Source organism: Eublepharis macularius, chromosome 19, assembly GCF_028583425.1.
Source record: "Eublepharis macularius isolate TG4126 chromosome 19, MPM_Emac_v1.0, whole genome shotgun sequence".
Taxonomy (NCBI): domain Eukaryota; kingdom Metazoa; phylum Chordata; class Lepidosauria; order Squamata; family Eublepharidae; genus Eublepharis; species Eublepharis macularius.
Genome location: NC_072808.1, coordinates 7,990,588 through 8,017,854, shown reverse-complemented (window position 1 = coordinate 8,017,854; position 27,267 = coordinate 7,990,588). Strand labels below are relative to the sequence as shown.

The 27,267-nt window shown below is 45.5% G+C and overlaps 2 protein-coding genes across 3 annotated transcripts in view; one reads left to right on the top strand and one right to left on the bottom strand.

Moving 5' to 3' along the window:
* B4GALNT1 (beta-1,4-N-acetyl-galactosaminyltransferase 1) overlaps positions 1-17,887 on the bottom strand; it is a 70,883-nt gene extending 52,996 nt beyond the window's left edge. For both annotated transcript variants that reach the window (XM_055003418.1, XM_055003419.1), the window contains exon 1: positions 17,664-17,887. The gene's annotated coding sequence lies outside the window, so the exon portion shown is untranslated. The remainder of the gene's footprint in view (positions 1-17,663) is intronic.
* Positions 17,888-26,775: 8,888 nt separating this feature from the next.
* OS9 (OS9 endoplasmic reticulum lectin) overlaps positions 26,776-27,267 on the top strand; it is a 30,309-nt gene continuing 29,817 nt past the window's right edge. The window contains exon 1 of the mRNA XM_055003472.1: positions 26,776-26,955. Coding sequence (XP_054859447.1) covers positions 26,785-26,955 — 171 coding nt within the window. The 5' untranslated portion in view covers positions 26,776-26,784. The remainder of the gene's footprint in view (positions 26,956-27,267) is intronic.

The following is a 27,267-nucleotide window of genomic DNA, read 5'->3' as shown; positions in this document are numbered from 1 at the left end:
TGTTAATAATAACTGCGCTTATATACCACTCTTCTAGACAGATTAGTGTCCCACCCAGACCGGTGAACAAATTAGTATTATTTGTTCTCAGCTGGGGCTGAGAGGAGTGGCTTACCCAAGGCCACCTACTGAGCTCATGGCAGTAGTGGGATTTGAACCTGGGCCATTTCCAGACAGCTGACCTGCACCCGGGATGTCGCGCCATGTTTCGGATCGTGCCAGGGAAAACACGAAATATTGCGTTTTCTCGTGCGAGTTTTGTGCGACGTCGCGCAAAACTCGCGTGAGAAAATGCGATATTTCGCGTTTTCCCCGGCACGATCCGAAACATGGTGCGCCGTCCCGGGTGCAGGTCAGCCATCTGGAAACGGCCCAGTAGAGTGCTGATTCGCAGTCGAACCACTTAACCGCTGTGCTACAGCAGCTCTCTTGCATTTTTGCATTAAGTAAAGCCAGTTGGACAATCAGGATGGTTTTGAGAGCCAGTTTGGTATAGTGGTTAAGAGCGGCAGGACTCTAATCTGGAGAACCAGGTTTGATTTCCCACTCTTCCACTTGAAGCCAGCTGAGTGACCTTGAGTCAGTCACAGCTTCTAGGAGCTTTCTCAGCCCTACCCACGTCACCGGGTGATTGTTCTTGTGGGGATAATAATGACTTACTTTGTAAATCGCTCTGAGTGGGCATTAAGTTGTCCTGAAGGGCTGTATATAAATCAAATGTTATACTACTACTACTACTACTACTACTACTACTACTACTACTACTACTACTACTACTACCCCTCACACATACACCTCTAAATTTATTTGCCTGTGTTTAAATAATCTGTGATGAAGTCCACAAGCTAAAATCACTGGAAAATTCATGCAAGGTTAATGTCACCAAGATTAGCTGTAATGTCTAAAACAATCCTCCATGACGAGAGATAGTAATGCCCCTCTCTGCCAGTTGCTGTTTGCAAGTAGGATCACCAGCTCCAGGTTGGGAAATTCTTGGAGATTTGGCGAAGGAGGGGGGTAAACCCTGCAGACAGTGGGACTTGGGGATGGAGGAACTCAATGCTTTTTACTGCAATCTTCAGAAACGAACTCCAACCAGAAATAAAGATGTACCCTGATCACGGATTCAATGTGGGTTGTTTCCGGGTTTACAAAAAATTAACAAAGCAAATCAAGTACAACCCAAAGAAAACTTTGTGCATATCCATTCTCGCCATGCGTGGGATGGTGTCCTATGACACCTGTATCAGGCACCATCTTTCGGTAGCAAAATGATGATTAGTAAAACAAACGACATTATCACTAGTAGTATTGGCGCTAGATTTTAGTTTGGAGTTAATCTGTTGTTAATTAACTTACTTGATCATGGTTTTTAAGACTGCATTTTATTACGGCTGCAAATTTTCTTGGGAACGTACGAAATCTGCAGTTTATGAATGCTGTATAAATAATTTATTTTAATGCATTCACCTTCCTACAGGATATCCTCCCCTTCCATATTAGATGGTGTTATTGCCGTTTGTTACCATTTTGCCTGGAAGTTGCTCTTACTACACTTTATAGAAGAGCAACTAATATTCAGAATTGTAAAAGAAAAATCTTTAGTCATACTTTTGTCCTGACAGGCAAAAGAAAATGCAGGAAACAACCGTCCCTGCAAGAATTGCGTTTTCCGCTGCTCCCCCAAAACAGAGGCCCTTTCCGTACAGGAGTCTGGGAAGCAAGGAGATTGCAACATTAGGACAATGTTAACAGAAAGGGTGATAGCCTTGCAAGATAAGTGCTTTGTTGAAATAGCCCTAGAAGGAAGGGAAATCGGGAACCAAGTCTCAGGGCCAAGCTACACGTGACGAATGACACTTGAACGGCAAGTGGATTGAGTGGAGCGCAAGTGAACAGGGAGAAATACACTTGCCATTCAAGTGTCATTCGTCACTTGTAGCTTCGCCCACAGGGTGAGTGATAAGTCAGAGGCACTCCCGTTTCATAGGAAAAGGATCAGAATTCTCACACAATGGGGGAAGTAAATTTCTATTCACAACCTACCACAGCGCCTCTGGGCAACACGTTCTACAAAATGTTCTTAGTAGTACGGTTCTCCCACCTAACCACATGACGGATTTCCAACTAAAAGAGATTTGCAATGCAAACCTTGTTTGGACAAGCAACACTCTGCTCTCTAAAGTTCATCCTCCCGCTTAGGTGAGTCATATTCTATAGTCAACCGGAAGTCAACCACCAGCTGGATTGTGGGCGGTGGCAGGGTGGGGGTGGCAGCTTTGTCTGCCCACAAGACATTCAGAAGATCTTTGCACCTGTTCATGCCGTAGGGTGCATGCAAATGAAAAATGCTGGTTGCCAAACTCGGAAGCTGAGCTGAGGCAAGAGAGAGAGAAAGAACAACGCTAGGGGTAATAAAATACCAGTAACAAACCTGTGGATTCAAGGCATATACCCCCACCACACACATAAAGCGCAATTAACTTATGAAACCCACTGCTGTGCAATGGAGTGAAACCCAGAAGCTTGGAATGGCTTTAAATGGCAATTAGATACACTCATCAATAGCCATTTTTTAGAAAGCCTGAAAAAGCACTCTGGTTCAGAGGCAAGGGAAAAATTGGTGGTCGCACGGATTAAGAGCGGAACCACAAGTGACGCCTGACACAGGTTGGACACTTGTCAGCTTCCCTCAAGTTTTGATGGGGAATGTAGGAAGCTTGGCGGAATGTTGGACAAGTGACAATTGAAAAGTCTGTTGGACAGCAGTCGGAGAGCCAAGCTGCAAGACCAGGATGCCTACATTTCCCATCAAAACTTGAGGGAAGCTGACAAGTGTCCAACCTGTGCCTTTTGTCACTTGTAGTTCCGCTCTAAGACAACGAAAAGGGCACTGTTGGGAGCAGGACCTACAAATACACACATCTTCCTGTCAACATGGTGCCCAAGGATGCTTCTGAATGCAATCTTTCCAAAATGTTCATATCCACCCGGTTTGGGAAAGATCTCAGCGAAGCGGGGCGGGGAGGGGGAAGAGAAACAGGACGGACAGAGGACAATAGCATGGGGCAAAAACAACACTGCAGTTCAGAAGCCAAGGTGAAGCAAAACATCCCCATGGAAGCAGCCCAAATCCTGACTCTCAGGGCCAAGCTACACATGACGAATGACACTTGAACGGCAAGTGTATTTCTCCCTGTTCACTTGCCCTCCACTCAATCCACTTGCCAGGCAAGTGTCTTTCGTCATGTGTAGCTTGGCCCTCAGTTTCTGCAAAACTCAGCACACTTCATAGAAGCATTTCTCAGAAGTTGATTCACTCTAGAGGCTCACAGCTGTTGTTCTTTCAGCCTAATCCTAACCATGTTTTACTAACACGTTACTCCCATTGCCTTCAGCGGGACATCTCCGAGTCCGCTTTGGGTTGCTCCCTTAATAGCCAATGAATGATAGGGTGTAGCAGGGGTCATTTAGTAGAAAAAGAGCTGGAGGAACTTATTAGCATAACTCATTAGCATATGCCATGCCCCTTGACATCACCAGAAGTGTGTCATTAGTATAACTGATTTGCATATGCCACATCCCCTGACATCACCTATTCTGGTTGTTTTGGACCCAATCCTGGCCATTCAGGGCCAAAATTGAGCCCAAAATGGCTGAAAAGGGGCCCAAAATGGTCAGGATCGGGCCACTGATGACTAGGAGAGTGATCCACCACCTGTCAGAGGCCCAATCCAGGCCATTTCGACACCAATCCAGGCCGAAATGGTCCCAAAATGGCCGAGAGTCAGGTGGGTGGGGCCACCTGACATGTGACCTCTTTGGGTAACTGCCGGAACTGCGTTCCTGTGCATTCCCCCTCGAAATGAGCCCTGTGGTGTAGGAAACCTCTATGAAGAAATTCACTCAGGATAGTACCGAGATTAAATCAAAGTCGGAAGAAACAGATAGAGTCGAAGGGTACAATTCCTTGCAGGTCCTTCAGAATAAACTTCAGTGAACAGTGGAACTTACTTTCAAGTCAACATGTAAGCTAAGTGAAAGTTGTTAAACGCAGTGAACTTGTTATTAAAAACATGAGCATCTGGAGAAAGCAACCTTGCAGATAAGAATAGAATCTTGAATTCTTGGCTTCCACTGCCCCTGGCTAAATCTAAACATAAACCTTGGAGTTAATTTGTGTCCGGTTTGCTTCTGTTGCCCTCAGGTAAACTGAACACTAGGGCACGCATGACATCTCCCAAATAACCTTAAGGGCTATTTTTCAGTCACAGAACAACGTTAGAACCACCCAGAGCACTTGGCACAAATTAAGAAGTTTGTGAAGGAATCTGTACTGAGAACAATTTGCTTCCTCACAAAATGCCCTGAAAAAACGTGCCTCTCAAGAAAAAGGAATCGCAGGCGCGGCGGCAACAGGAGTCTGAGAGCCTTGCTACAAGTGACATTTTACACGTGAAGGATAAAGGATCATTTTCGCAAGTCTTTCTGGGAACTGAAGTTCCTCTCCCCCACCCCTTTTACTTCTGTTCCTTCCCCTCGCTGCCTGAAGAGACAGAGAGAGCCTACGGCAACATCAGCTTTTGCAAATCGTCTTGCTGGCGGGGGGGGGGGAATGCTCCAGAGAAAGCTGAGAAAGTTGCAGCTGCCTGCCCCAAAGATCACTGAGAGCACGCTTGTGAATGGAGGAACGATTTGCAAAAGTTGCTGTTGCCGCAGGCTTTCTCTGTCTCTTCAGGCAGCGAGGGGAAGGAACAAAAGGAAAAGAGGTGGGGGAGAGGAACTTCAGTTCCCAGAAAGACTTGCAAAAATTATCCTTTATCCTTCACGTGTAAAATGTCACTTGTAGCAAGGCTCTCACTGAAAAGGTCAAAGAACTGAAATATGACCCCGCAATTTTACTGAATAAACTGGAGGCATGGGAACAGTGAAGTTCCTGTTGACCGATGTGGGGAGCATATGGGTTAACTTGTCACCCACGCCATAGACTCAGATCCCATTTTGTCAGGGGGAAGTAAAGCAGAAACTGTGCAAGCTATTAAGAGTCTCCCAAGAAGCTAGGAAGACCCAACCCTCAGAGGGGTAATCACACAATAGGAAGAGCTCTAGACGCAGGGCGAGGCCCAAGAAGGATTAGGAAAAGAATGTACAGCTTTGAGGCCCCAAAGCTGTACATTTCCAGTCAGGTTATGCCGAGTAAGAAAACGCTTGAATTGCCATTCCAGTTTAAGATTTTACAGGATCCCAGAACAGACAGAAACAGACCTACTTAACTCTTGAGTACATCCTGGTCAGACCTGCCGTTAGATCCATGGGCACTTGACAGAGCTCACTTGTCACCATCGGCTCCCCTGGACCCATGACAGCTGCTTCAAGATGCCACTGTAATATTCACAGATTTCGAAACAGGGAAGAAAACAGCCTGTCTCAGCCTCTTAAGTCCAACGATTGCATCATTTCTGCATTCCCGGTTCTTTGTCCAAAAACCTTAAAGCCACAAGCCATCTTTAGAAAAGTCACAGGCACAGCTATTCTTCGTGAGGAAGAGGTCCATTTATTGTCAAGGGAAGCCCCTCCTTTGACTTTTAGAATGGCACCAAGGCAAGCCATGTGGGGCTATCACACCCCTCGGAAGGCCCTCCAGTCCAAATGCTGGATGCCATAATTAACATCTGGAAGCACTCAGGCACCAATGACGGGAGAGACGGAACAAAACGCATAGTGTGCCTTCGAAATCCACATATCCAGCAATTTTAAAAATCCAGGAAGTGATTATTCATCTTAAAAAAAAAAACTTCCTACACAGGATGTTGACAAAGAGAGACTTTAAGATTGTGAGCCAAAATATCGTTCTCCTCCACTGCTTCTAGATTCCAGCCTGATGAAGACTTCTGGATAATTCAAAAGAGTGTCGTGTTATTTTGGTTAGGCTTAATAAGAAAATGAGTCCCTGTCTTTGGTTTTTGGATCACTCTGTAATGATTCAGGTCGCAAACGAAAACAAGTACTCCATTTGTTAATAGTTTCCATGTGCTCGTCTGCTTGGTTTTCCTTCCTTTCTTTCGGGGGAGTTTCTCTTTTGGGCTGTTCAAAGAATTCACTCCCTATGGGTATACAGAACGTGTTTTCATGGGTTTCAAATTGTTGAGAAGGGATTGACCCAGGGGACTACTGTTATTTATGTACTGGTGGAATGTCTCTCTTTTTGTGTGCCAGGCTATGGCTAAATATAAATCACTTGCTTGTAACAACAACAACAACAACAACAACAACAACAACAACAACAACAACAACAACACAAAAAAACCTGCACTTATATACCAGTCTTCAAGACAGATGAGTGTCTCAAACAGAGTGGAGAACAAGATCAGTGTTATTATTATCCCCACAACACAACCAGGGCTGAGAGGAGTGGCTTACCCAAGGCCGCCTACTGAGCTCATGGCAGTAATTGGATTCGAACCAGCAGAGTGCTGATTCACAGCCGAACCACTTAACCACTAAGCCATTGAATGCAAGGGAGTTTTGCAAACATTCAGGTGTGTGTGCAGAGATCTTACATTCATACAAGAAACCCACAATAAAAAACCTTGCCAGGGGTCATTTTGTAGAAAAAGAGCTGGAGGAACTCATTAGCATAACCTATTAGCATAACTCATTAGCATATGTCACACCCCTTGCCATCACCAGAAGTGTGTAATTAGCATAACTGATTTGCTTATGCCACGCCCCCTGACATCACCTATCCTGGCTGTTTTGGACCCAATCCTGGCCATTCAGGGCCGAAATTGGGCCCAAAATGGCAAAAAGGGGCTGAAAATGGCCGAAAAGGGGCCCAAAATGGTCACAATCAGGCTGCTGCTGAGTGGGAGAGTGATCCACCACCTGTCAGAGGCCCGATCTGGGCCGTTTCGGCCCCAATCCAGGCTGAAACGGGCCCAAAATGGCCAAGAGTCAGGTGGGCGGGGCCACCTGACATGTGACCTCTTTGGGGAACTGCCGGAACTGTGTTCTGGTGCATTCCCCCTCAAAATGAGCCCTGCTCCTTGCATAATAGAACTCAAAGCTGGAGGAAAAGCTGATCAGAACATCAAATCAGACTAAAGGGTCACTTTAAGGCACCTTTGTAAGTACAGGGAGGAGCAGAACTTAGTCCATTGGGCAAATATGGTACGAAGCAGACTGTCCCAGATCCCTTTGGACTAGAGGCGCACTGAACTTGGCTGCCATCCAGGAGGCATGCCTCGCCAGGCCTACTTTTCACCAGGCATCGCAGTGGGTCTGTGGGAAGTACAATGTTGAACGCCAGCATTTGGGTCCCATTGGCCAGGAAGTTAAATCCGGTTTATGATGTCTGGTTATTATGATAGCCTGAAGGAGGCAGCCCTGTAGCCTCTCTTCTCTGCAGTGCTGCAATGTGTCAGCGGTCTGTTTGGGCTATGCTGCAGTTCTGCCCAGAAAGTTGTGGAATTTTAAAACCCAAGTCCGGTACTGCGTTTTCCTTCTTGGGAGCAGGAGCACAGGGAATGGATCCCTGCTAGTGATTGCAATGCAGTGGTGAAACCCCAACAAAGATCGTTCATTTTCTCCCTCAAGGAGGTCACCCTCCTCTACCAGAACATTTTTGTAAATCATAGATAGGCGTAATATAGTAGAAATATGAAGAAATTCCTGTCCTTCTGTAAGGGACCTGCAAATATCAACCTTTCCGAAAACCTTCTCATGCATAGAAGGTTTCTTACCAAAGATTTTCAGCTCAAGAAAGTGAGATGGACAGAGAGCCAATTCACGTATAACATGGTCCTTCAATCTGGTGGCCCAGACATATTTTATTTGGTCTGTGCCCAAAATCTAGGACTAAGGGCCAAGCTACACATGACGAATGACACTTGAACGGCAAGTGGATTGAGTGGAGGGCAAGTGAACAGGGAGAAATACACTTGCTGTTCAAGTGTCATTCGTCATGTGTAGCTTGGCCCTAAACTACTCAAGACTTTTAATAACAATAACAACAACAATAAAAAAAATAACATGTGACCTCTGCTTATTGTTGATTGTGTTTTGGATAATTCAAATAACAACAACAACTCTGCTTATATACTGCTCTTCTAGACAGATTTGTGCCTCACCCAAAGCAGGGAACAAATTAGTGTTATTGTTATCCTCACAATGCAGCTGGGGAGCTGGGGCTGAGAGGAGTGGCTGCCACAAGGCCACCTACTGAGCTCATGGCAGGAGTGGGATCCAAACCAGGATCTGTTTTGCCTACAGAAGCTGCAGTCAATGTCATTTTTAAAGCCAGAGGGAGCCTGACTGGGGCTGCTTCCACACACTGATGATCGATAATCCACTTTCAATACTCTTTAGTGAACATTTGAAACTGATTATTACAAAAGTGCATTGAAAGTGCATTATTCAACATGTGTGGAAATGGCCTGGATTCCAAATTTGTGGTGTAGAAGGAGAAAGAGCTCCCACCTGCTCCCACACCACTTTCCTGTGCCAAAATGGCCTCGGTGTAGAGTTCTTTGTATCACTTTGGACTAAGACCCAACTCATTAAAAACATCTGTGCCACATGGGAAGAGAGGGCATAACCCTCCTCCTCTGCCATTTTCCCGACCTGAGATGGACTCACGGAGTTGCTCTTTGGGGAAATTGGTGGGCAGTGATGCAAGTTTCCCCAGTGGGGCAAAGAGCAGTCCCCCAGGGCACTTCAGGACCAGAAAAATGGCTCGGGGAATGGGGACACTTAAGCCCCCCCCCATGCACCGGCTTCTCAGTCCAATATCTCATTCCACACTGGGCTTGTAAAGGTAAAGGTAGTCCCCTGTGCAAGCACCGTTACTGACCCATGGGGGGGGGTCAATCGCATCACAACGTTTTCTTGGCAGACTTTTGTTACGGGGTGGTTTGCCATTGCCTTCCCCATTCATCTACACTTTACCCCCAGGAAACTGGGTACTCATTTTACCGACCTCAGAAGGATGGAAGGCTGAGTCAACCTTGAGCCGGCTATCTGAACCCAGCCCAGAAACTGAGATCTGCGCATGGAATTCCAGGGAACGCCAGTCCACAGGGCACAAAGGGGCAAGAGCACATCGTATTCTGTGAACCGGCTTTGAAAGATCACATTTAAAAAGGCAAACAGAAATACTGCCAGAATGATTTTGAAAAGGGGAGAAGCAAGCCAAGCATGGGCAAAGTTGGGGAACAAATATTTAAATACATCAGTAAATTTAGAAAACTCCAGTTGGGGAGATTGAATACCATGTCCTCATTTAATGTAAGGATTTAAGATCTGAGTATGGAATTCTCAGAGCATGCTAAGCAAGATTTTATTTCCTTAAGAAGTGCACAGAGGTAAATATTAACAATTAACCAGCAGTAGTGGAGTGCTATGATTTACACAGTCTGTGCCTTAGGAAAACACTCCCTCAGGCAGGTTTACAACATATCATCACAGCACTATAAAGGTTCACACCCAGCCCAACAAATCTATGCTGCTGCCTGCTGTAACACTCCAGTTTGCTCAGATCCCTCAACAACAAAGATCCGAACTAGCAGAGTGCTGATTCGCAGCCCAACCACTGAACCACTGTGCTGCTGCAGCAGCTCAGTAAATAAAAATTAAGATATATGTTGTAAGGTGTAGGTTGCAGCAGTTTGTATCTCTCTCTCTTTCTCACACACAGAGTCACATATCGGGTGAATTTGCAATTTTGCTTGTAAAAAAAATAAGACATTTATACTTCTATCTTTGCGCTTGTCTTTTGGGGGTCTATGAAAATTGGTTGTTGTGGGTTTTCCGGGCTGTATTGCCGTGGTCTTGGCATTGTAGTTCCTGACGTTTCGCCAGCAGCTGTGGCTGGCATCTTCAGAGGTGTAGCACCAAAAGACAGAGATCTCTCAGTGTCACAGTGTGGAAAAGGATGACTCAGCCCAACCCCACCTTCCTGAGTAGATATAACTTACCTGCCAACATCTTTTCCACACTGTGACACTGAGAGATCTCTGTCTTTTGGTGCTACACCTCTGAAGATGCCAGCCACAGCTGCTGGCGAAACGTCAGGAACTACAACGCCAAGACCACGGCAATACAGCCCGGAAAATCCACAACAACCATCGTTCTCCGGCCGTAAAAGCCTTCGACAATGCATCTATGAAAATTCCTCTCGGATGGATTACACAGGTAACAGGTGGGATAAGCAAGATGGACTCTCAGGGCTATGGAAGCTAAGCCCTACTTGGATCAGTGAGATTTACTCCCAGGTAAATGTACACAGGGCTGCAGTTTTAGTTGTTCTTTCATGATGTCAGTAAAAGGTAAAGATTATAGGTGTTGGTCTGCAGGAAAAAAAATCCCTAGAACAAACAGTTCCACAATTGAATGAGCTGTTATTTTCCAGTTGATGTTATTTACCTCCACACCGTGCAAAATTTCAGCTTCCCATATCCACACCTCTATTAAACCTCTATTAAAGGCCATTGTGCTCCAAGTTTTTTGGCAAACCTACATAGAGCTGCCAACCTGCAGGTGGGACCTGCAATTTCTGTGACTACAGAGTTCCCTTCTCTTAGCAGAACCACAAGTGACAAAAGGCACAGGTTGGACACTTGTCAGCTTCCCTCAAGTTTGGATGGGAAATGTAGGCAGCTTGGCGGAATGTTGGACAAGTGACAGTTGAAAAGTCCGTTGGACGGCAGTCGGAGAGCCAAGCTGCAAGACCAGGATGCCTACATTTCCCATCAAAACTTGAGGGAAGCTGACAAGTGCCCAATCTGTGCCTTTTGTCACTTGTGGTTCTGCTCTTAGAGAAAATGGCAACTCATAGGGTGGACTCTATGGCATCATATTCCTGTTGAGACCCCATCCCCAACTCTGGCTTCCGAGGCTTCACCCACAAATCTCCAAGAATTTCCAGACCTGGAGTTGGCAACCCTTCTGCAATCCCACTCTGGTTTTGATCTTTGATCCTGAACTGTTTTTAATCCTGCCTGTTTTTTCTCAACCTTCCTCTTCACTCTCCATCTAATCCATTTTCTTCTTTTCCTACACGTCAGGTTCAGGACCCATCTCGAGCCAGTTGCTTTGGAAAAATTCACAATTCTGAACATTTGTAGCAAGCGAAAACCATCCAAACGCATGTCAAGCTTCAGCCATGCTTCCCTCCTGCTTTTTTGGAGTCCTCCCGTTGCTCTACTGCCTGTGTTTTGGCTTCATCCACACACTTGCAGCTGTGGCTGAAATTCACAATCCAAACTGAACACCCGGTGGTCAATAGAGTGAGCCGGACGGGCCCTGCTACAGATCGAAGAGTTCTGTGGTGGTGCGTTTAGTAGGAAAGGGTGGCTGGCTGCTACGGAGAAGGAGCTTTCTTCTACTTTGGAAAATACTACTGCTACATATGTCAATACTGTTTCTTTTAGAACAGACAGCTCTCTCCTCCAAAACTGAAGGATTCCCTTTAAGATTCCTCTCTAAAAGGTGCCGTCCTGCAAATGGATACGGTTGGAAGCTGCCTTTTCACATGGATTCTCCGTGATGGTCCTACCTTCTAGAATGGCCTGCTTCAAAGGTTCCCACACTTTGTCCAGAATGTGCAAAATAGTAATCTTCAAGAGGGCGTTTTTAAAAGGAGGTTAGAAGGTATAGAACGAATAGCCCAGGAGGGCACCTTTATAACAACAACAACAACATTTGATTTATATACCGCCCTTCAGGACAACTTAAGGCCCACTCAGAGCGGCTTACAAAGTATGCAATTATTATCCCCACAGCAATCACCCTGTGAGGTGGGTAGGCTGAGAGAGCTCTGAGAGAGCTGTGACTGACTCAAGGTCACCCGGCTGGCTTCAAGTGGAGGAGTGGGGAATCAAACCTGGCTCTCCAGATTACAGCCCTGTTGCTCTTAACCACTACACCAAACTGGCTCTGTATAAACAAGACTGTAGTCTACCACAATTAATATTGTAGGTATCACCAGCTTTTTGTGCATCGTCTTGACCTTTTAATCTGTTTTCTGTATTGTGTATAGTATACCTTGCTTTCAATAGCTTGTTGTTAACATTGGTCTCTAATTTTGTAATCCTCGTCCTATGGTGGGAGGGAAAGCGGTGTGGTATAGCCCAATCTTGTCAGATCTCAGAAGCTAAGCAGGGTTGGTCCTTGGATGGGACACGACCAAGGAAGACTCTGCAGAGGAAGACAATGGCAAACCCCCTCTGCTACTCGCATACTATACACAATACAGAAAACAGAAAAATCTAGGCTTTTTATCTATCCACCCATCTCTTTTTACCCCACTTTTCCTCCAAGGAGCCCAGGTCGGCACACATGCTTTCTCCCTTCCTCCATAGTATCTTCACAACTACCCTGTCAGGTAGGCTAGGCTTTGAACGTGAACCTCACGGCTCAGTGGGGATTTGAACCCAGGGCCGTTTCCACATGTCGTTAACCTCGCGCAACATCGCACAAAACTCATGGAACAATGGCGGTCTTCATGGCATCATCCCGTCATGATTCCATTTTCGTGGCGCAATGACATCAGAAATCGCGCCATGAAGACGCTAGCGTTCCATGAGTTTTGCGCGATGTTGCACCAGGTTAACGACATGCGGAAATGGCCTAGATATTCCCAGAGGCAGGCAATGGCAAACCACTTCGGTTAGTCTCTTGCCAGGAAAACCCCACCAGGGGTTGCCGTAAGCCATGACTTGAGGGCACTCTTTTCCACCATCACATTCCCAGTAACCACTCCCCCATACTGGTTTCAGCTGCAGGCAACTATTTTGCCTTCTGAAGCCCAACGTGGACTTTGAGCGTGAACTGCAGCACATGGGACGTTTATAGCTTCAGGGCTGTGGTTGTACAAATATACTTGCAGCTATCTTTTCTTTGAGCCCCGTTGAGTGATACAAAGCAGCATTGAAAAAGGGCTCCACTGAACAAGTTAAAGGCATTCTCTGTAAGGCCTTTTCCCACTTTAGGGCTACGTACCTTCTGCCGCTGTGCACGCTTTCCCTCCCCACCACTGCCCTTCTGTGCCACTCTCCCTTTCCCCAGGTTTTTTCTCTATTCTCCTGTGCACAAATCTTGAACTGGCGTTTGATTTTACCAGGTCAGAGAGAAGAGAGCTTAGCGCAGGCAGGCAGTGCTCATCTTACCAAAACAGAAGCCTTGTTTGCCTAGTCCATTGTAGAGCACGCAAGATTTGCACGGGAATCAGACCCACAGTCCCAGTCCCACACTTTTTAGAAACTGAATCAGCTGTGACAGAAACAGAGCTGGAAGCAGGACGGCCTAAATTTGCTGGATTCTGGGACCTGCACTAATTCTGTCATGGAACTAGACCAGCCTATGCCAACTGGTGCCCTACTCGTTCATATACACTTGCGCACTAGTGCCTCTGTGATCGCAAGGGCTGTGCCGATGAGGTAGGCATGCCAACCGCCTGGAGAAAAAAAATGTATCGCTAGGGTTGCCAGCTCCCGCTTGGGAAATTCCTGGAGATTTGCGGGGCGGAGCTTAGCAATGGTGGGGTTGGGGAGAGAGCTCAAGAGGGTATAATGCCATAGAGGCCACCCTCCAAAGCAGCTGTTTTCTCCAGGAGAACCGATCTCTGTCAGCAGGAGATCAGCTGTAATTCTTGGAGATCTCCAGCATTGCCTGGACTTGCCAAGTCCAGGCTGGGAAATTCCTGGAGATTTTGGGGGTGGAGCTTGGAGAGGGCGGAGTTTGGGGAGGGGAGGGGCCTCAGAATGATATAATGCCATAGAGTCCATCCTCCAAAGTAGCCATTTTCTCCAGGTGAAGTGACCTCTGTCACCTGGAGATCAGTTGTAATTCCAGGAGATCTCCAGCCACCACCTGGAGGCTGGCAACCTTCATATTGTCCCTTTAATACAGGCTTGATTACCCGTGCTCTTTATTACCCATGCCAAGAAAAGCGTCAGCGGCCTGTTTCCACACATGCTGTTTGGGGTGCTCTTGGACCCAGACCGACTGCTGGATAAAGTGGCAGCTGTGAACAGGTAAGCCTTTTACCATCTTTGAGTGGTTAGCCAGTTGTGGCCTTTCCTGAGTAGGAAAGATCTGGCCTCTGTGGTACATACACTGTTATATCTAGATTAGACTACTGCAATGCGATCTGCTTGGGACTGCCCTTGGAAAGTGTTCGGAAACTACAACTGGTGCAGGATGCTGCAGCCAGGAAGTTGACTGGAGTGTAGGGTTGCCAGCTCCAAGTTGGGAAATTCCTGGAGATCGGGGGGGGGGGGGGTGAACCCTGGAGAAACCTGGAGAAAGTGGGATTGGGGGAGGGAAAGGACCTTGGCATGGCATAATTCCATAGAGTCCACCTCCCAAAGTAGCCATTTTCTCCAGGTGAACTGATCTCTGTGGCCTAAAGACCTGTTCTAATTCCGGGAGATCTCCAGCCACTACCTGGAGGCTGGCAACCCTACTGGAGTGGGTCATAGGGAATGTATCACTCCAGGCTCACCTTTGCTGGCTCCTAATCAACTTCTGGGCACAATTCAAGGTGCTGACCTTTAATCCCTCTATGGTTTGGGATCAACCTATCTGAAGACCCATCTACTCCTTTATGAACCTATCCAACCACTGTGATCATCTTTGGAGGCCCTGTTTCTAGTGTCCTCACCTTCTGAGATTAGGCAGGTAGCAATCCATTAAAAGGCCTTCTTGGTAGTGGCACCAAAACTCTGGAACTGTCTCACCAGAGACATGGACCTGTCCCCTTCAGCGGCTGTCTTCCACCAGCAGGTGAATACTGTTTTTTTTGTTTCACTTGGCATTTCTCCATCGATCTTTCCTCCCTCTCCTGTTTTTTTTTCCCTGTTGTTTTTAATCTTTTGTATTTATTTTAAATTCTGGTTTTAAATTGTTTGATCGACCTTGAAGATGATATTTTAATTGGTATGTTTTAAATTTGCTAGCCACCTTGGTGGCCCTGTGACGGCAGAAAGGGGAAGTAAAAATCTGGATAATAAACAAACAAAATAAATTAAGCCTCTATTCAAGTTGCAGGGATTTTTCTTCAGCCATTGGCAACCCTATGATGAGGGGCAGGGCTAAAATGCATGTGACCCAAGTTACCCAAGGGCGCATATATACCCACCTCCAAAAACTCACATGTGCGGCACACACTGGTGGTGTGGCACACATGGTTCCCCTCTCTGGTCCAACAACCAGCACTGTGGGTGCAGAACATTTTTTGTTCTCCCAAATTGCACTTTGGCCCTTTGGACTTCAATTTTATTTTAACACTCCAACTGAACTTTACAGTCCAAAGCACAAGAGGCCTTTCACTCACTGAAGGCCAGCAGTATAGTCGAAAGTCCTCCTTGCCTCCAGAGCAGAGCAGCTTTCCCCATCTCTCCTTGTTTGCACAGTTCCCAGTGAGCCATTAGAAAGCCAATGGTAGCATTAAGATAGTCAATAAATTAAATGTATTTTTGGAAACACTGTCGAGAAGACTTCCAGGGCTCTCAGCAGAGAAGCCTGCCTTAAAAAATCTCACAGCGAAAAAGGGGGTTTATTATAAACGATCAGGAGGACTGTCATGTGAGCAAGAAAGCATGTTTGGTAAATCTATCATTTTATTCACAAGGACCTTGTTGGGTTGTGCATCTCTGACCCCGGGGAGGCTCCACTTTCCCGATGAGCACTACCAGAGACTTGTAGCAATGGGGAACGCATAATGCCAGCAGGCCTTTGTGGAATAGATGGAGGGTCAGAAAGAAATCTTGCGTGAGTGAAAGGGAACTAACAGTGCAATACTAAGCAAAGTTACACCCTTCTATGCAGGGGTTTTTTTCATGGGGAACGCGGGGGAACGGAGTTCCGGAACCTCTTGAAAATGGTCACATGGCTGGTGGCCCCGCCCCCTGATCTCCAGACAGAGGGGAGTTTAGATTGCCTTCCGCGAGGGCAATCTGAACTCCCCCCTGTCTGGAGATCAGGGGGTGGGGCCACCAGCCATGTGACCATTTTCTCCGAGGGCAACCCACTGAGTTCCACCACCTCTTTTCCCAGAAAAAAAGCCCTGCTTCTATGTAAATTGAAGTCAACAGTCTTCGGTGTTTTTTTTTATTTTCTTTTTTCTTTTCCTCTTAATCTTATAGATATATGTATTGCTAGTGTGTTCTGTTTAGAAATGTGTGTTTTTTCTCATTTTCTAGGTTTGTTGTTTACTGTCTTGTGGAGTGTATATAGTTTAAATAAAAGAAAAAAATTATTCATTTAAAAAAAAGAAGAAGAGGAAGAAGTCAGTAGTTTTAGAACAGTGCAGCTCTGTGGTGTCAGTTCAGTCTTTCCTAACTGTCCTGTTCCTCTAATAGAAGAATACACTGGGTTCAGATCTGGTAGCCTTTCAGTCCAGTGCTGGAAGGAACATGGCTGCGTCTGAAGGCCTGCTTCCAGGCCCACTCCCAGGGCCGTATTAACCCCCGGCTTTCAAGTATTTCAGGCCCCTGGCTTTCAAGTATTTCACCCCACTACAGCTGACAGCTTGAGCCTGGTATGGTAGGTACTAGACCACAATACACAGCCCTGTATCCATTTTGAGGGTCTCCTGAAGAATTATTTATTTATTTATATTTAATTTATATTCTGCCCTCCCCACATCAGCAGGCTCAGGGCGGATCACAACCAAGTTTAAAAACATATTTCACTATATATACAATTTAAAATCGTAAAACATCCTAATACATAGATTAAAATACATGTACATTCATTGAACTCTATTCACAGTTTTTAATACCTTTATTGCGTGAGCAGAACTCTTCAGGAAAGCACATTTTGGGGGTACAATTATTCAATACCGTAACATTTTGAAGTGAATAAAATTTTATGGATAATTGTTTTAATAGAAGAGACAATTTGTTTCACTTCAATTCAGGAAACAGTTAATTCTCTTATTAATAGCGGTTATATAAGAGAATCAATTACTTGTAATTTATGTGGGGAGGTGCCTCAGCAAAAAATAAAATAAAATGATGGGCTCTTAGCCCTTGTGAGGCCCCTAAGCTTTAGCCTAGTCAGCCTTATGAATAATACGGCCCGGCCCATTCTGGCACCTGCAACCTTTTAATTCGTTATTTAATTAAGGAGAAATGAAGGAGAAATTTTTGGGAAGAATAATTCTTATCATGTTGGTGGGAGCGGAGGAAAGAGAGACTTCCTTCCCCCCCCCCAAGCATTGCCTGATTTGACAAGAAAAGGAGGGGATCATGAGACATGTAACCCATCCCTTCCGCATCAAACAGTGTTTGATATAAAAGAAGCTGGCTAATGTCTTTTAGCTAACACTGAACCTGTATATTCTCGATCCAAACCGAGGCCTGCACTGTCACCCCAAGACACCCCCCCCTCCCAAAGTGAAGCAAATGCTACCCACCCCCCTGCACCAAACAGCTGCACTGCTATAAACCTGGGTCTCACTTGCCCACCCAGCGCAATCCTTGAATGCACCAGCCCCCTCCCCTCCCACCAAGCACCCCCCACCCCCCACCCCAGTCTCCATCATGCACAACCAGCTATAACAAAGCAAGCTCCGGCTTGGCGGTGCCTGTTTGAGCATCGCAGGGCTGAAATGCTGGCTAGCGCTTTTGGGGAGGCGGGGGGGGGGAGGCAGTGCGTACCTTGCTCTGGAGGAAAAGGAGATTCCAAGCCACACTCAGCGCTGCACCATCTCCCTCCTCGATGTGCCGTTCATCACATCTTTCGTTCCCTGAGGCCCGCTCGATCTCAGGCTGCTCTGTCAGCGACCCGCTTCTCCGCCTACTGTCTTTCGAAAAATCCGAATAACAGATAAGCTGTACATGCGGAGCAACGACTAAACGCAAAAAGGAAACCCCTCTGCCTGCTGCGGCTATATAAAGGAGAAAGGGCTCTGCCCTGCCCCTAGTGGCAGAATCGAGGAAATGACGCCGTACAATTCTGCGGTACTGTTGACAGCGGTTGACCTGGAGTTAAGAAAGACACGTGTATTCCATTCGGCAAGCACCTTCTCCCTGCCCCACCGAAGAGGTGAGCTCTGCCCAACTATAAAAGGGTTCTTTCTTTCTTTCTTTCTTTCTTTCTTTCTTTCTTTCTTTCTTTCTTTCTTTCTTTCTTTCTTTCTTTCTTTCTTTCTCTTTCTATAAAGTCTTGCAAGTTAACAATTAAAGTTAATAATCAATAGATCGCTTAGAGTGAGTGCCCATCGGCCCCCCCCCGCCTCCTACCACACCTATGACTTTAACAATTGATAGAAGAAACTCTGCAGCTTGTTTTGTTCCAATCACAGCATCTCTCTGGCCAGTGATGCAGAGGAGTTAGCCGTGTTAGTCTGTGGTAGCAAAATCAAAAAGAGTCCAGTAGCACCTTTAAGACTAACCAATTTTATTGTAGCATAAGCTTTCAAGAATCAAGTTCTCTTTGTCAGATGCCTGATACAGATACTGGTCAAATACAGAAGAGCAGGAGAGAGAAGAGAGGCGGCAATTAGGGGGGGAGGGGGAGGGAGCAATCAAAACATTCCTTTGCTAGTATATGTAAACATCTCCTTTTGGTGTGTGGATCAGTTGGCTTCAAAGGAGTTTGCCCTGTTAGTTTGTAGCAGCCAAACAGCTAGACCATCCAATTCCAATGCAGTATGGGCCTTCGACAACCACAGCTCTCCCTGCCAGATGCATCTGACAAAGAGATCTGTGGTTCCCGAAAGCCCACACCAGGTGCCACTGAGCTCCCCCAGACCCCACCTCTGTAAAGGAAATCTGTTACCTGTGGTAATGTGATAACCATTCATAGTTCCTATTCAGTCCCAGCTTGACAGAGTCAAATTTGCATATGAATTCCAGTTCAGCAGCCTCCCGTTGGATTTTGTTTTTGAAAGGTTTCTGTTGAACTACAGTGACCTTTAAGTCTTTGATGGAATGTCCTGGTAGATTGAAGTGTTCTCCCACTGGTTTCTGGACGTTTCCATTTCTAATGTCAGATTTGTGTCCATTTATTCTTTTGCGTAGAGGTTGGCCAGTAAAATCTTCACCAGTTGGATTTCTGCTTTGGCATGCTAAAAGAACAAGGGAAAGCGGGGGGGGGGGGGGAGGAAGCTGACACCTTTTTTATTTTTATTTTTTTACACCAAGGTCATTCTCCAAGAACTGCATAAATAAAAGACATTTATGATGAGATGGAGTAAGTTATGGGTAACTAGACCCCTGGTGTGCTTGCATAGGCTTCAACTAGGAGTGCCTTTGTTTTGCGTAACTACCTGGAGGCTGGCACCCCTACGTCAACACTTCATGATAAAGGTTCTATCACCAAGGAAACATCTCATCAATCACAAAGGGTCTCACCACAGGAGACAAAATACGCTCGAATTACACGGGTAATTCAAGTGTTATTTTGTAATTCGAGTGTATTTGAGGGTAATTCAAATGTCATTCAAGTGTATTTTGTCTCCTGTGGTTTGACCCTTAGAGAAACCAGCCTTTCGAACCTTCAGAAAGGAAGCCTTGGTGACCTGGAGTCTGGCAACCGTAGCATCGCCAGATTAAAGTGTTAAAACAGTGATCCTTAATGGCACCCACTGATGTGGGGAGGGGCATAGAAAGGGAAAATGAGACGGCCTGTGAGTCCTTGTGGATCAACCACTTGTAGAATTCAATCAATCAATCAATAGGTTTATTTACAGTTAATAACCAATACAGATTTGTAAAAGCGTGAGTATCATACACAAAATACACCACTTGTAAAAATAACTGTATAAAAGCTTGACAATATAAATACGAAACTGTGGACTTTCAGGATTAAGGATAAAACCAGATGTTGCTCCTTTGCACGTTCCCTGCGCATCTACAGGCTGCGGCTAAAAATCTAGCACTAGCCAACGTGATCAGGGGATCGGCGCCTAACAGGAGCTTATTAGTTAGCTCTGTATCAGGAAGGCTCGAAAACTTCTTCAGTACAGGTTGGATATATTTTATACGTATTTCGTGGTAGAACTTACAGGCAAGTATAACATGCTCAGTTGTTTCTACTTTCCCTGCCTTGCATGGACAGACCCGCTCAGCCACTTGTAGAATTCTATCCTCCTTTCTGTAGTCATTCTTCTCCAAATGCTGATCTGTCACTAAGGAATCCAATTTAGCCTGCAATGTTTTATCGTGTCCCCTAATCTTAGCCGTACGCGGTTTGATTGGTCATCCCATCATCCTTAATTACATTGAATAAAATAAACCTAACGGCTGAGCATCCAGCATTTCCCTCTAACTAGCCCAGATTGAGAGGATCTGTGTATTTAAGCCAAACACAATCCCTTTTCCCCTACAAATGCAGGCCAGGGCAGCAAAACAGGCATTCGGATCTAGGCTTTCTCATCCACTGCAGAAACCCTCTCGGAAAATGTACAGGCCAGAAAATAACATGTACCACTTTGGGACAGTACAAAGCTTTCCATTATCTCTGCTGCTGAGTTCCTGATGGAGTCATTCTGCGTGAGGGCAAAAATCTGGGGCCCAGCACAATGCCTAATTCACAGAAAAAATGCTCTTGTTAACTCCAAAGGGAAAGGAGGCAAGAGAGAGCTCAGGCTAATTTCAAATCTGTTATCACTGGATTTGTCATGCGAGCCTGGCTGGGTAATACAAATGGAACAATCACTACTTAATTTATATAACAAAAATGTTAGGACATTAAAAAAAAATCAAACCTTTTTTCCAGATTGAATGGGTATCCTGTGACAGAAGCAGAGCGTGGAAGGAAAGGTTGGCTCCAACCCCAGAAACATTGCTATTCAAGCACAGCTGCAAAGTATAATCCCTGAAATGTGGCTTTACACATGTGCAAAATGTGCCACTGCTTCTCCTCCAATGGCATCTAGGATGATATTTCAGTCATACCTCTTGAATGGCAGGCTGCTCCATGGATCCACCCTACAGCATAAAACCTCAGAGCTGCGTCGGGTGTTGCCCGGGGATGCTACAATATTGGCCACAAAAACATTTGAGATTAGGCTGGATCTAAAAACTGGGCTTGTGTTGCATGAAGCTTGTAAAAAAATTCAGTCCCTGTTGTTTGGGCTCCACGTGGAGTATTCTGTGCATGGGAAGCAGTAGAAACAGGAGAAGAAAAACTTCCCCTGTTCTACTGTGACATGGAGAAATGGATTGAGGGAGCAGGGAGGAGCCCCTTCTCCTCCCAGGGAGGCATTCTGAGAGCCAAGCTACAAGTGATGCCTTACACAGGTTGGACACTTGTCAGCTTCCCTCAAGTTTTGATGGGAAATGTAGACATCCTGGTTTTACAGCTTGGCTCTCCATTACAGCTGCAAGAACAGGATGCCTACATTTCCCATCAAAACTTGAGGGAAGCTGACAAGTGTCCAACCTGTGCAAGGCGTCACTTGTAGCTTGGCTCTGAGGCTGTTTGAACTCTCCTTCATTTGGTCAGAGCCATTTACTTTTGAAGTGCTGTGTGGCTGCGGAAACCCAGCCCCAACTCTTTAAAAACCTGTCCATCAGTACATCTAGCACATCTAGGGAACACCAAACTAAACAAAATAGTCTTGATCAGCTGGCAGAAGATGGCAACCGAAGAGGACACACCTTGCATTAATTGGTTGGCTGTTCGTGTTGTTACCTAACTCTGCAAATGTAACCCAATTGCATTGTTTATTGGTTGTCTTAAGCTATCTGCTTTATATCCTGTAATCCACCTTGATTCTTGGCAAGAAAGGCAGATGATAAACAAAGTAATTTATTTAATAAAATGAAACCTAACAATGTTTTTGTGAAATACATTTCAAAGCATCCGACTGCTTGTGGGTCTTAGGTATCAAGTGAGTATTGTTTAACTAGAACAAAACCGGTTTTATGTAGATCCAGAGGAGTTCGCTGTGTTAGTCTGTAGTAGCAAAATAGAAGAGTCCAGTAGCACCTTTAAGTTTAACCCACTTTACTGTAGCATAAGCTTTCTAAAACCACAGCTCTCTTCATTAGATGCATCTGATGAAGAGAGCTGTGGTTCTCAAAAGCTTATGCTACAATAAAGTTGGTTAGTCTTAAAGGAGCTCCTGGACTCTTTTCTGTCTTCTGTAGTACATGATATGTTAATCATATTCTCCTGAGTTAACTAAAGTTTGGGATACAAACACATAATGTAAAGAGAGAGAGATTGTAGTGAGTTTAGTTAAACCAGAGACATTAGCAGTACCACCCTAAGGAGAGTTACACCCTTCTATGCCCATTGATTTCAATAGATTTATCAGAATCTTACCATGCTCAGGACTGCATTTGGATCTGGGAAACCCACGGTTCAAATCCCCACGCAGCCATAGAAGTTTGCCAGATATCAAAGCAAAGAGACTAACGCGGTAAAGAACCACAGAAGCAAACAAATCCCGTGTATACTTACTAATAAACCTAATTACAAAATACGAAATGTATCGACTCCCTATTTAATAAACACCATTCCATATATCCCAGATAACATACACAGTGTAATCTTACAGTAATTGTTCAAGGAAAAATACAGCTTCCTGTGCACAACTGGAATAACAATTCATACACATGCTACATCACATAAAACCCTGTATCTAAATATACATAAAGTGCACTTTAATAATAATAAGAATCAGCCTGGATCAGGCCAGATCGAGCCACTGTGGAGCACAGGAGCAATCCTATGCTCTGCAATGGGCCTGAAACAGGCTGATCTGGGCCGATTTGGGCCCAAACTGGCCCAGATTGTGCTGCTGTGAAGTGCGGGAGCACCCTCATGCTCCACAGTGGCTCATTCCAGGCCAATTTCAGGGTTCATGCCCGAAACATGCTGATTCAGGCCCAAATCAGCCCAGATTGGGCCGGATTGGGCCACTGCAAGCATAGGAGCTATCCCACACCCTGCAGCAGCCCATTCCAGGCCGATTCAGGTCTGATCCGGGAATATTCGGGCCCGAATTGTCCCGGATTGGGCCACTGGGGAGTACAGGAGCGCTCCCATGCTCCACAGCAGCCCAGAAGTGATGTCATCACACAGGGCCAGGAGCACGTGCACTTAAGTCAACAAAGCAGGTAGATGGCCAGGGCCCCCACCTCCCGCCAGCAGGACAGGAGGACCTGGCAACCCTACAGACAACTTTGAGCGAGTCATTCCCTCTCAGCCTAATGTACCTTACAGGGTTGTTGTGAGGAAAAAATGGAGGAGAGGAGAATGTTTTAAGCCACTTTGCATCGCCATGGGGGAGAAAGGAAGCAAAGAAATAAAATATTATGGGAATTTTGGTTGTGGGATTATGTAGGTCAACCCAATTCACATCTTGCAAAGCCATCTATTTGTCATTTGCTCTGTTTGTTAATGGATTAATTTTATTTTCCACCTTGGGAACCCTGTTTGGCTCGAAAGGCAGCATATAAATGTTTTAAATAAATAACAAAATAACATCTTGATGGTGGCTGTTGTTGTAGTTGACCTTTTTATCCTGCCCCTCTTCCATGAGAGTTTCCTGTACATGGATGTCTCCTCCACCACCTCCATTTATCCTCCCAACAGCCCTGTAAAGTGGGACTTAAACTGCTTACACCTCTTTCAGTTTCCTATATTAAAACTTTTAGGATGATTTTATTACAATACATCGATTTTATTACTATTTTTCTTTCATGATTAAAATGATGGTTTTCTTGTGCAGGTTTTCTTTGTCTTTTATTTTGCATCCACCTGCTTCTGTTTCAGCAGTTCCTCAACCCCATACTGGATCCTTGCTAATACGAAGTCTTTGTCAACTTGTATTCATTTACCCTATGACATTGTTTATGGAAATGTTCTTGACACTGTATGGAAATGCCTGCCCTTGTCCTTGCCACTAAATCTCACACTATCTAATCTGCCTTGAGTCTCAGTGAGAAAGGTAGAATATAAATAAACAAGCAAATACAAAGAAACACAAACAAACTCTAATCAATGAAGAGAGGGTGGCAAAACTGCAGTATCTGAATCCATGCACCAGTGGCAATGATGAAACCAAATATGATTAATAATTAACATTTATCATATGGTTAATAATTAACCTTCAGGGTTAAAGAGAAAACCCTGCTTTTTAGACTCTGTACTCTGCCCAGTAAATGTATGCTATAAAATAACTGGGATGGGGAAGAGGTGGTGGGGAGAAGCTTACATTTTATTTATGGCCTGATGATGGATCGCAGACTCCTTCCAGGTTGTTGAGAGCTGAGATGTATCCATGCTGCCCCCTAGTGATGAAGATACTTCAGAAACAAGATTTCCAGAGTACGAGCTTTCAAGAATCAAAGCTCCTTTTACTCTGGTGAAGCCCGTAGGAATGAATTTTTTTAAAAAATTAACTTCTGTGGCTCTCACAGCCTTTCTTTCCCTGTAACATAACAGCCTGCAAGCTATACATCAAAGTATTTTATAAGTATTTCATAGCTCCATAGATAAATATGGCTGGATCACATGTACACTTTTTAATCTTGCCAGATAGCAAAATCTTTAGTTTCTGTTGTTCAGAAATGTTCTGTAAACGTTCAGTCCAGGGAGTGATATATTGGTTGCAAAGTGATTTGTAACAGGGACACTTAAAAAGGATATGGGCAATTGAATCGATCCACTCTCGCAACTAGATCACTAGTAATCAGGGGGGCGTTTTCTGGGAAAAGAGGTGGCGGCACTCTCAAGAGGAATCACTGAGATCGTGGCGTGCACAGAACGGAGAACACCTGAAATTGATTTATTTGGACAACTTGAATTTATTGTATGGGTGGACACAAGGTGGCCCCTGAGGAAGATAACATCTGTGAAACAAGCTCATTTATCTTTGTTGGCTGCTTGTTGGGCGAACAGGAAGAGAGGGCTCCCTCCCCTCGGGTCCCGCTTCGTCTGTACTCCTCCACCGAAAGATATAGAAATCAACAGAAACTACACTATTATGGGACTCAACTGCATTTTACATCTGTGACATTCCATCAGAGGCTTGAGCGGGGTCTCCCATTAATTGTCTACTTCATTGGATCATCACCTACACGTACCGTAGTGTTTTGTCTTTATGAGCAGACTTTTCAAGACTGAAATTAAATAAGACTTTATACACACTGTTGGATACTTGTAGAGTTATACGGTCCATGAATTGCACTTATGAGAATCTGTATACCCATACTGATGGTTTGGCTTTTGTAGAGTCACTATTGGTTTTGTATTTTGAATGTATGACTCATTTACCTATTCATTGAGTGATTCTATATTATAAGAATTTGTATGAATTGTTATTCATTATTTTATTTATGAGTGTGCATTGAATTTTCTATTGATTGTTTTCGGAAACCCTTGTGAGGACTGTGTGGGTTTAGTTTCCGGAGGTGCCTCTTTTGCTGATACTGCTTGTAATACTAGCTTTACGCTCAGAAATTTTCATAATGGGACTTAAATTCTGCGATCTTCCTCAGACATTGGAAATAGAATAAGACAATTTGAACAGAGGTGTAATTATTTTTTCAAGAGCCGGTATGCTGTAGTTGTCAGAATGTCAGAGTCGGATCTAGAAGACCCAGGTATGAATCTCCCCACCTTGCCATGGAAGCAGTTTGGTGTAGCAGCAAGACTCTAATCTGGAGAACCGGGTTTGATTCCCCACTCCTCCATTTGAAGATAGCTGGGTGACCTTGAGTCAGTCATAGCTTCTAGGGGCTCTCTCAGCCCTACCCACCTCACAGGGTGATTCTAAACTGCTCTGAGGGGGTGTTAAGTTGTCCTGAAGGGCAGCATATAAATCGAATGTTGTTGTTGTTATTGTTGCTGCTGCTGCTGCTGTTGTTTCCTTGGCCAGTCACACACTGTAGGAGAAGGAACTATGTGGCGCAATCCCCCCTCCCCTCCCCAATTCTGAGGCTTAGGGAGGACTGGAGAGCTTCACTGACACAGTGGGCGGTGCGGCAGCTCACACACAATCTCAGCCTAACATACCTCACAGGGGTGTTTTGAGGATAAAATGGAGGAGATGAGAATGATGAAAGCTGCTTTAGTCTCCATTAGTGATAGAAGGGGGCTATAAATAAAGTAAAATAAAATTAATTTTTCATTAAACTTGGCTTGGTTACATAATTCATCTGAAAGTACATTCTTGGGTACCCTCTCAGTCTCCCCCTTGCTGTATACTGGTTATGTAGGGTTGCCAGCTCCAAGTTGGGAAATTCCTGGAGATCTGGGGGGGTGAAACCTGGAGAAAGTGGGGTTTGGGCAGGGAAAGGACCTCAGCATGGCATAATTCCATAGAGCCCACCCTCCAAAGCAGCCATTTTCTCCTGGTGAGCTGATTTCTGTGGCCGGGAGATCAGCTGTCTTTCCAGGAGATCTCCCGCCGCCATCTGGAAGTTGGCAACGCTATTAAAACGTGTGCCTGAACGGATGCTCTCCACCCATCCTCCGTTGTTCTATAAGCGCTCGCTCTTCTGATTGGCTGCTGCAAAGACCTGAAACGAACCAATCGCTTTTCTTCATTCTTCTTTCGCCCCAACCGCCGTCCGGGCCAAGCGCTCGCTCTTCCGATTGGCTGACAGAAACGGCCCAATCGCCTTTCACCAGGTTTTTTTAAACCCGCTTCTTCCCGCCCCTCGTCAGGCGCTTCCTCCATCTCGCCCAATGGAAGAGGCTTTCTCTGAATGATGGACAGGAGAGGCGGGGCCGCGGAGGAGCTGGAGCGCAGAGGAAGGGCGGAAGTCGGCGCGAAGGAAGGGCAAAAACCCACGGGGAGGAAGCGGGGGGAGCAAAATGGCGGCGGCGCGGAGGCGGCTCTCGGCGTCCTGCGGGCCTTGGGTGTTCTTGGCGGTGGCTGCGGCGGCGCTCGGCCCGGGAGAGGCTCTGGGGACCCTCAACCTGCACGAACTCAGCGAGCTGAAGTATGGGATCGAGATCGGGGCGGAGCCCGTCATGGCCGGGCAGGTATGGCTGGTGGGGGCCGAAGTGGCCAGTTCCTAGGAGACCCTAGGGTTGCCAACCCCCAGGGGGGGCCTGGAGGTCTACTGAAATTACATCTCAGCTCCAGGCTACAGATATTACTTCCCCTGGGGAAGCTGGCTGCTTTGGAGGGAGGGCTCTGTGGCTTCGTTTATTTGTTTATTTCTGTCATTTATAGTCCGCCTTTCTTGCTGAGACGCAAGGCGGATTACACAGTACGAGATGAGTACGGTCAGTTTCGAGGATATTTCCATAAACAGTGCCTTAGGGTAAATAAATGCAAGTTTACAAAGCATA